General features: G+C 38.7%; 1 protein-coding gene across 1 annotated transcript; it reads left to right on the top strand.

Moving 5' to 3' along the window:
- Positions 1–5,858: 5,858 nt before the first annotated feature.
- Positions 5,859–9,160, top strand: LOC111266585 (uncharacterized). Its single transcript, XM_022844177.2, has 5 exons — positions 5,859–6,112; positions 6,634–6,775; positions 7,300–7,412; positions 7,726–7,948; positions 8,268–9,160. Exons 1-4 carry the CDS (start codon positions 6,101–6,103, stop codon positions 7,852–7,854), a joined length of 396 nt encoding a protein of 131 aa, XP_022699912.1. The 5' UTR covers positions 5,859–6,100; the 3' UTR covers positions 7,855–7,948; positions 8,268–9,160.
- The last annotated feature ends 1,441 nt before the right edge of the window (positions 9,161–10,601 follow it).

Genomic DNA, 10,601 nt, shown 5'->3' with positions numbered 1-10,601 from the left:
AAGTTCAATATTTTATTTATTATTATTATAATAAGTAATATTCTATTAAAGATAGTGCAAATAAGAATTGTTGTCGAACACATATTAGAATAGTATATAAGAACAGTAGAACATATTTCCCTATGAAATATCCTAAGCACTCTTCGACGATCATAATTGGTCTGCTAGAAAATGACGTTCCCGTGCTAACGTGCACCAATGACATCTTCTATTACTTAGTATGATAGGAGCTGATTTTTACGTTCTTGCCACTTCCGCGATACGCACACAAAAAATGAAAAGAGCCCTGACTTTATTAAAGTATGATACACATTATGCATACATTTAGCCAGTGATAAGTTAATTGCAATAACCTTGTCTCATATGGATATTTTGCCATATATATCGGTATAGCACAAAAGCAAGCCGCAAACTAGATAGGTTCGAGCGCCGGGTACGATGCGTCGGAGCGTCAGGTTTATTCAGAGATTCTCTCATTAAATAAATGATTTAATATTGTTGCTCAAAAAGACTGTACTATGATGATGATAACAACGATAACTTCCATTATTAGTACCCTGAACGATGTGCATAATATTAATACTGCATAAATTTACATAGTATCGTATAAAGGTCAACTAAGGAGTAGACGTATCATAGCTAAATATCCTTCATTGCTGATCTGAATGGTTCGTCGCGAATGTAATGGAATTATTAGGATGATGACTATTATTACTATAACTATATAATCTCTTCATATATATAGCAAGCCACGGATATCCAAACAGGAAATTTCCAACATGTTAGCAAAAGCGGCATGTTCCTACTCCTAAACCGTCCTTTTTCTCGCAGTGCTCCTGAACACGTACATTATATCGATTATTTATTGTCAGTTGTTAGCAACACATTTGTACCGTTAAACCACGGCCGTGTGGTGCATTCAATAAAAATGTTCCGTAATAACCGACTGAAATTGTTCATTGACGTATCGTTCCACGTTATTTCGTTGACGTCATTAACGGAAACTGTCTAACGAATAAAAGAATTATTATTAAACATATATATATATATATATATATATATATATAGCGTTTATATAGCGTAATAGTTTAATCGTGTCCCATTGTTTTTGGAATGAACGTACGTTGTTTACTTGAGACGATTGCGCGTGGGTAAATGCGGTGTTAATGAAATGAATTGGCATCCTTTACCATCATGATTAGGTAGATACGGGCGAATATAATAGAAAAAAAGGTACAAACAAAAACATTGACGCAGTCTCCTCCTATATATATTCTATTGATTCCTACGTGTGTAAGGAAAAGAAAATTTACGCGTAGTATATATTGTGCCATCGGTTGGTTTAACGCATTTCAAAAACGTTCCGTGAACGTAGCTTCTTGATGAAATTTTTTTTTCGAAATCGAAAGTTTTATTAATAAAACTTTCGCTTAAGCTGTGCCGTTTTAAGGTGCAACAATTAAGTCGAACCGAAACGAGTAGATACTGGAACCGATCGAAACCAACTATCTCTGTTACTATAGCTATTCAACTTAAGCAAGGACCATAAAGTTCACATTCGTCATAAAAGTTATTACGATTTCCGCCGTGGGCAACACGTCAGGATAAGTATGAGCACGTATAAGTGCTTGTAATGGGCTGTAATGCGTTCAATAATAGAGTGAATGATTTCTTCTTGCTCAACGACAGGGATGCCCTAAGCGAAAACAACAACATGTGTACCTGTACATTTTCCTTTCAATAATAAACTCAACTTAACGTAATTCGGATCGAAACTTCCGCTAGGGGGCTCTGTGAGCAGAGCGCCTCACGATTAAGCGAGCGAATGCCGCCGATACGGAGTTACGGTCAATCATATGCGTAGCAGTTTGCAGAGTCAACATTTGCAGCTTCTAGAACTGAAGCCAGTGCGCAATCCCTTATATCATTTTAGCCTTGTAAAACAAGAAGAGCCGGATCTCAGCCTCTCAGCTATCGCTTACTTGTTTGCCATTGATCTGCGCAACAAATAGACGAAAATAGCCAAGCTTACATATATGTGCATATCTAGCTATTGGCTGGTAGCAGTTGTAATTCGCGTCTGGTAGCCATGATTATTTTACTTGCAGTTTCAACATGTCTGTTTCTTTGACTGGTACGAGAATGTTAGTCTTGGTGGCTGAAAACACTTCAATGGCCGTTCCATCTGGCGTCTTATTCCGTATCGGACCTGCTCTGAGCATCTGGCTGAGCTGAACTGGCAATGTATCCCCTTGTTCTGAACGAGTTTTTCATAACAGTGCATAGAAATTTGACAGGTGCGCTTTCACAAGGATTCATTTTTCACCCCCCGCAATAATGGACACCGTAAACTCGTCCATTATTGCGGGGGGGTCAGACATTTTTATACAGCGCTTTACTCAACAATCACTTCTAACAAGGCATATAATCTATCTAATTAGAAAAAAAATGTTTTAAATCTGGCTGTAAATAATAAAGGATGATATAGCTATCTATATGATTTCCATTTTTATAGGAGTGACGCTCCGTTAATTCAAGTTCAATGTGGTTATCGTCATTATAGGCAGATAAGACGGACACGCGTTCCGGCGTTAATCCATTACTGAAAGATCATTGTTTCGTTCAGCATAAGCCAGACAACCGGCATAATTAGATAGAACAAACGTATTTAACTAGTTCAGCGGCTAGAAAAATCAGAACGAGTATTCCTTAACTAGGTTTCGGGCAAAAAGTGCCTTTGTTAATGATGGTAGTTAGTTGCGATAAAGAAAAAAAGGAAGTGATGATAATAGTGAAATCTCCGTTCCGTTTAAAAATAGCCGCAAGCGCATAATGTTTCATTCAAATGTATTTCAAATATTCTAGTCCGTTGTCGGCCAATAAAAGTCCGGCCACAACATAAAGTTAGCTAACAATTTAGTTGGTAGAAATTGTGATAAGTATAAGAACAATCGTATCTATTAGGTTCAACGGAGACTAGTGAACCGAAACAAATTCGAGAAGCCTCCGCTCGTTTAGATAAGTGTGAGATAGGTTTTCCCTTGGAAGAAAAATTCAGGGAAATTTCACACTTGTAGTTAGCAGTGTTTTTACACTATCAATGTATGTACGATTCTGACTTGTCTAATAAAATGGTTACTAGATCGTCTGATTTATCGCAACCTGTAACTCTGTAGAAACAGGTAAAACAATAGAACAAAAGTCGAATGATTTTACACTTAAGTGAACTCAAGAAAGAAACGATCGAGTAGATGATTATAGGGCACTGGATGTATACAAACATTTGATTATCCATTTATCGTACAACATCTACCGGTACACGTATAAGAGGGACTTCCGTTATTGACCTCTGCTCGTTTTACCAAATGAATAGGGATCCGTTGAACATTTTTAAAAATTCATTAGAACATTACGATGACATAAGTGTTTGCCTGCTTTCAAGAGAATTGTCAGAGTATATATGCAATAGGTCACCGTATAAAATTCAGGTTACTGCCATCAACGTCTCTTCTCGATATTCTATGGAGCTTCACTGGCATTAACAAAAAATAAACAGAAAAATAACAATATCAAGTAAAGCCCGCTTTCTCTTTGTTTTTTCATTAATGGCTGAAAAACCTAAACCGCTTGACCATTCCATCAGAAGTTGTTTGCGTTGTAGAAAATCTCTCTCGATCTTAGGGTGACGCAAAAAACGAGCTACACTCACTAGCTGAATGTTATATGTGCGATTAGCATTTTTTGATTTAATTGCATGAGAAGAGCCCTGCAGTCCCGGTACGATGCATGGAAGATAACAATTTCAAGCCCTTGCTTGATCTTATGAACAAAACGCCGCTTAAGTTAAGCAATACGTTAGCACGCTGATGGCATTCTCTCGTTAAGTCTCGGATAACGATCGGGAGACCTTCACGCAGATACGGACATCGCTTTCGGTAGCGTCGAGTAGCAGCGCTTGGCGAAAAATAAGACTACGAAGGCCTATACCTGAAACAAAAAGATTACACTTATCATATTATCAAAGAAATATGTAGCTAGGTCTGAAGGGCATAAGAGTACGTTGCACAAGAACGAAAAAACTACATCAACAACAACAACAACAGTTTCTCTCGCAGCAACAATGCTGTTGTAAACAAATGGCGACGTAATAGAAAATTGAATGTACTATAGGCTAATATAGCAGCTTAGGTCAACTGATTGTTCTGGCGGCAGAATCGAACCAGACAACACGCAAGACCTAGCTAGTGAATATGTGGCGTATTGATTCAATAAATAAAGCTAACTTGCGGCCTATCTATTTATATAAAGTTTGTGCATTTTCTGTACCATATCCAATGTACTGGTTAAAAATATATAGATGAGACAAAGTGAATACATAATTGAGTAGGTAAAGAAAGTTGATAGAAGGGGAAAAGTAAAGAATTGCGTACTCTTGACGATAACTGACGTTATTGCCTGGAGTCTTCTGCCGTTTAAATAAATCATATACATCATAGACTTTTGTGTCTCAATTTACAGGAGTTAGTGAAAAACCTAAACTTGACGAGGATGAACTTACTAAGGCTCGATAGTAGATTATAGTGAGAGATGACAAGCTACTGCATTAGCATTGGTCTGTCTTTACGATAAATGAGTCTTCATTTCAAAGTAGCAATCGAAATATGATGTACGTGAAAATGTCTCTCTAACTTGTTAATGCAGTCGGCGAGAGCTTTTTTATGAGAAAACTTTGACCGTCTGTTTTTCTATACAGCTAGTGTGACCACTAGCTGCTAGAACGATCTCCTTTCATATGCATCCCCAGCAAGCAGTGACACCATTATGTTCTGTTACCTGTTTGTTTCGAGTTTTACGTCCGGTATTACCGTTGCACACCCCATGAGGCGACTACATCCCACCACGAAACGAAGTCTATATATGGCCGAGTTCAAACATAGATCACAGCGTGTTCCTAAGATCAGCACGCGAATAGTTACTTAATAAGCTATCACGGGGACGCGTTCTGTTACCCATGTAGGCTGTACAATTCATTATACCTCATAAAAAAGGGCTCTGCGGAACAAAAAGGATTGATCTGTTTGTAGTGCTGCGCAGTAGGTTTTTTAAACCTTATACTTAACCTTAAGCTCAACCTTTAGACCTAGAATTAAGGTCTAAAGATTGAATCAATGCACTTGAGCGCATATACATGTGTTTGTTTATAGAGCCTTTCCAGAGAAACAGCGTAGTATCCATCGTGAACGGGATTGTCCATGTGAGATAGTAACTAATTCAACGTCCGGTGCTTTATATCTTAGCTTCGTTGCCAAGCTAAGTTGCCCTCTACGTTAAAGGCTGATGGCAGCGTAGCAACGCTCAGCGTTTGTCACCCGATAAAAGCTTAATGGACGGTATAACGGCTTAGTGACATCACTAGGTTTGTTCGAAGTGGGAAGAAAGTGAGCGAAAACTGCACTTCTGGTGCATGGAATTCTGCGCGTTTGAAAAGGACTCCCGTCGATGCTGGCGTCCGTGCCCGCGAAAAAGTTTTATCCCGGCGAACAATAAACGAGCTGCGATTTGTTCCTCGCATCAAGATCTTCACTAGCATCTGGATGACTACAGTGGAAAAAGAGATGGTTGAGATGGAGAGAAAAGCTAAAGCTGAGCAAAACTAAGAGGATATCTAAAATAACCTATGCAGACTTAACGTTTACTCTCGTTGGAAATTAAGATAGCTAAGAGTACCTTTGCTCTCTGCTTCTTTCCACTCTTCTAGGCAGCAGTTGATGTCGTAGCGCTGAATCGGGAATCATCTACAGGGATCTACAGCTACTGCGTTTATCGCGGGTATTCTTGGATTGTATACTGCTTGGTGCGTAAGTGGAGGGCTGCGATACGTGGCGGTTAATGCCTAGGAATTTGTCGAACCCGTATCAGTGACGGTGGGGACTGTTGCGTGCGGTGCTTGCCCCCGAAAATTTCTTTGTCGGTCGCTTCTTCAACGGGTGGTTAGCAGGCATCTCACCCTTTCTTCTTTTTTGACTGAGGTCCGTCGGGCGCCCCTTTAAAACCAGCGCTGTCAGCACGATACTTGCCGATCAGTGGCCGGTCAGCCAGCATGCGAGTCCTGGTTAGTTAGTCCTTATGATAGGCTCTTGGGGATGGTTTTCGCATGGACGAACCACCAAAAGTGGTTTTAGCAACGTCTACTTTAGGAGCAAAAATCTCCACCACTCAGATAGAGCACAGTATATGACTGGGATAGATTTCTAGCACTCACAGGGCTACGTTGGCTAATCTTAGATCAATATCTCATTGAGATACACTGATGATTGTACGCCAAAACTTCATCGTGGTCATTATAACGCAAAGGATATACTTAGCCATCTATTAAAATACGATCGCCATTTTGCTACAGATAGGCAACTAGCTATAATATTGACCGATAAATTCACTTGGTATAGTTCATTTCTCCAGTGCTAATTTAACACAAAAACCTGAAGATGACAAACAACAAACCCCGTTATCTCTGCGGCAACTGTGTGTGTTTAGCTGAGTGCGCGAATATACAAACAATTGTTACATAATTTGAGTGATTGTTGAGTTGCTCGCGCACTGATTATGTTCTAATCTGCTCTTTTTTTTTTGCAGTTACCACTAGTCGTGATCTTAATGACTTTCGCGATTGGATCTTTCGGTGGGGGTCATAGCAAAACTTTCGTTATTGTGGCTAAAGACACCAGTGGCGGCGGTGGACATGGCGTTGGGGGCGGTGGACAAGACGGTTGGTCAGGTAAAATCAGAGGCATCCCTTATAAGTTTCTTAGTTCTGACAGGCAACTTTAACCTGATTAGCGCTGCCAATTAGTAAAGGGGCAGTTCAGCCAATTTGTAGTGGAGAAGTGGCGGTTTGGGCGGGCAAGCAGACGGATGATAAAATAACTGTGAAATTTAATATTAGGAATAGGTGGATGTGCCTTTTTAACCAAAATCGTGTTTTCAACAATAGCTTATTCAACTTAATCCTGTCGTGTTTCGCACACGATGTTAACTTTTATATTTATGCCCGTTCTAACGTAAAGATTCTCCTCTGCAAAAACATGATTTTTACGAACTTGCGATGTATATTAAGCTTTTAATTTCTTTGCTTGTTTCAGCATATGGTTAAACACGCTTTGACACTATTTATAGCTTTATGATTGAATGTAATTTGAGTCTGTTATAATTAAAACTAATTGTAATAGCTTTTCGATATCGATGTATAGTCGCAGTTTTTGTTATCAATTTAGCTTCAATTTTCTTTTGCTCTGTTTTTAGGTGGAGGAGCTGAGAGTAAGTCTTATCTTATCAAAAAGCTTGGCAGCGGTGGAGGTCACACTGGAAGAAGCGACCGTCATAGTAAAAAAGGAAAGACCTACATCATTAAGAAGGTAGGCCGTGAACCGTGACACTGAAACAGCCCACTACCTTATTTTGCCCATATTATATTTTGATAGACTAGGATAGCTCACGTTGTGTCAAGATAATGATAGAGACAAACCGTGGCATTTACTAATACTTAGAAAAAAACTATATATATGTATATATATATATATATATATATATATTACTGTCATCTTTGCGTTTCTTGTCCATTTACCTCTTTTTTATTCGTAGATATCGATCGATATTCATATAAGTATTATAGCTGCGTTCCTTCTATAGTAATTATTTTTGCAATCTTCGCCTTCCAATACATTTCAGATGAATGACGGCGGTGGTGGCACCGGAAGAGGCGGAGGTTTTAAAAAAATCCTTATGAAACTTGGAGGTGGCAAAGGAGGTGGAGGAGGGGGCAGACATGAGGCCGGTGGCGGTGGAGGGTGGATGTGAAGAGGCGTCGAATCATTTGATTAAATTGAAGCAAGAAAAATGTTTGTCTCACTCGAAGGGTGTAAGCTAGCGAAAATCTACACGAACATCAAAGGTACTCGAAAAAGATAATCGGACCTCATAATCAGATAATCTCTTATCAATTACTCGACTTGATGATCGAGCATCTCTATATTTTTGATTTATATAAGAGAAACCAGCTGATTTCCGTCCAGATTTATTGAATTGGCTAGATTAAATATGTCTGAAAGTAGATATTAGCTTGAATAAAGGGTCATACTGGGCAGTGACGATGTATGCGTAGGTGTTGCGAGGTTACTGTAGCCAGAACAGCGCTCAAACCGGCCAAAAATATTGAATAACGCACTCGAGCTGCACATTTTTTTTATGAACTCAAGCTTTTTATTTTTCAGTATCGGAGTACGCTATTCAGCGATGTATAGAAGTCATTCGTTCGTCGTGCGTAGCTTATCTGTTTCTGTTGCCCACAACAACCATACCCCTTCTAATCACAACCGATAAAGCGCACACTCCGCGAAAAGCGACGGTATTTGTTGGTAATAGAAGTGAGAACACGTTTGACAAGTAAAGAAATTTGGATACCGAAATTGGTGCGGCGTCCAATTAGGTGACATTATTATTACTTATATGTAGTTATTAGACGTGAACTTAGTGATGTTCAACACTGAAGTTCCGTGCCGCTATATCAGTATCATCGAAACTAGGAATACTATACTACTATATCAGTACTATCGAAAGTAGGAAAAACACAATCGTTCAAGCCTTAACAGTGATGGTTTGATTAAACCGTTATCGAAACTAGGTCTTATTTAATCGTAAAGCTCTACACTCTCGAGAGAGTCAAATTGAATTGTACCTGGTCACAATAAGAACTGAATATTCAACAAGCCACCAGCCTGATTACCATCGACAGTCGGATTTCGTAGATGAGCCGCAGCTCGTTTGAATCATGAAAACAAAAACGTCCTAGCAAAATTGAAAGCAATGCCATAAAACATTTAAGCATTACTTCATAATAGAACATTTCGTTTCCATCATTGTATATATCTATTCATTATAAGTGTATGCCTGCAAATCAATCGGAAGCAAAGCAGATTGTCATGTGATGGTGTATGGCAATGTGAAATTACATTTGATCGGATTATATGCCCGGCGTACAACGTAATTACGGATGTCGTATATGACTGTACACGAATAAATAAGAGCATGTTAAAAAAATATTGATATACAAAACAATTGTTACAGTTATACATGGTCGAAATGAATGTAGAACGATTGAAACAAAGACTAGCGTTGTTCTTGTTCGTCTACAGATCAACTGTTGATGTTCTGTATATAGGTAAAAAAACAATACAGAATATACATATTCGTACATATACAATATCGATATTTTCGACGCGTTTACGAAGAGCTCTATCTTCTTTCTTCTCCACTAGTTGCAAACGTCTCGAAGCAGCCTTGTGAAGCACCACGATAGCGACCTCTCTGTTCTTTTTTATATTAGATTTCGAAACGTAATGACCGTTTTTAAGCAGAAATTGCAAATATTTTTTATATTTCGGAAGAAGTTACTAAGCTAAATATGTGCGGTTCCGATCAGCGACGTTCTGCTATTTTTCCGGTAACGCCACTATCCCACCACGGTGAAACATGTGTAATTTCTGAAGGAAAAATTGTAACGAGTGCTTTTTGCACTTCTCTATTGAAACTAAATTAAAACCAAGAAGGAAGCTTTGCAGAGACGGAAACTGATAGTAATCTGATGGAACAAGGTATCCCATCCAGTTAAAAATGTATGGCCTGGCGTTGTCATAGTGGAAGAGGACTCCTTTTCTGGTTAACAGTTCTGGTCGATTTTCTTCAACGGCTTATTGTTATCTTCTTAAAAGTCGACAGCATAGGTCTGAGCCAATGATTTAGCTAAACGGCAGCAACTCATATTGCACAGTTCCCTTTCAATCCATTTGGCATCAGTCTAAACTTTGCTACGGATTGTAAAGCACCTTTTCTTTTATTTGACTATTATTATCATATACAGTCCACTTATCATTATCAGTGATTAATCAGCTCGGCAATGGCTCAACCTTGTTGCGTTACCGCAGAATTTCGCAGTTTAAAGTAAAATCGAGTGAACTCTTCTGCATCAATTCGTACGGCGTGCAAACATCGAGCTTTTTTTTTAAGACTAGCTTTTTCCCATGCCTTGAAACTCTCATCCAATGATGGACGTCAAGTTCCTCCGCCATGTCATAATAGCCATGTATTGGCCTTGCTCAACTTTTGCAACAACTCCATCAACTTCTTTCGTAATTGATTGACTACTACGAAGAACATATCTCACATCAAAATTTCCAAAACGAATACGACAGAATTATGCTCAGGACATTTTTTGAATAACACATCTTTTTTTATGGGCTTGGACAACCCTTTTGGGTGTAAAATATAGGTAATGTTTGCATATATTTCACTCATTTGCAAAACGCTCTATCATAAGTGTAAATCCAGGTATTCGAACAACTTTAACACATATGTCACAGCTAAATCTCAGCCTAAATAAAATAAAATAATCGCGGCTCATAATGCCTGAAATACGTGGTTTTACAGCTATCTAGCTACGAAAGCGATAAATACTTTTTCGAAAACCCAACAGTAAAGCATAGACTGTGACAATCAAGTTAGTAGAGAAAAATGACGCATCCCAACACAGATTCGTGATGTCGACGGTT

This window comes from Varroa jacobsoni, unplaced genomic scaffold (genome assembly GCF_002532875.2).
Source record: "Varroa jacobsoni isolate VJ856 unplaced genomic scaffold, vjacob_1.0 scaffold_1100, whole genome shotgun sequence".
Lineage (NCBI taxonomy): Eukaryota > Metazoa > Arthropoda > Arachnida > Mesostigmata > Varroidae > Varroa > Varroa jacobsoni.
Note: the sequence above shows the minus strand (reverse complement) of the source record. Positions and strands in the feature narration are given on the sequence as shown.

What these genes read in the sequence shown, in the direction of transcription:
- LOC111266585 (XM_022844177.2), top strand. An exon ending in TGGACAAGACGGTTGGTCAG is followed by an intron (nt 6,776 to 7,299) that starts GTAAAATCAGAG and finishes CTCTGTTTTTAG; the next exon opens with GTGGAGGAGCTGAGAGTAAG. An exon ending in AGACCTACATCATTAAGAAG is followed by an intron (nt 7,413 to 7,725) that starts GTAGGCCGTGAA and finishes AATACATTTCAG; the next exon opens with ATGAATGACGGCGGTGGTGG.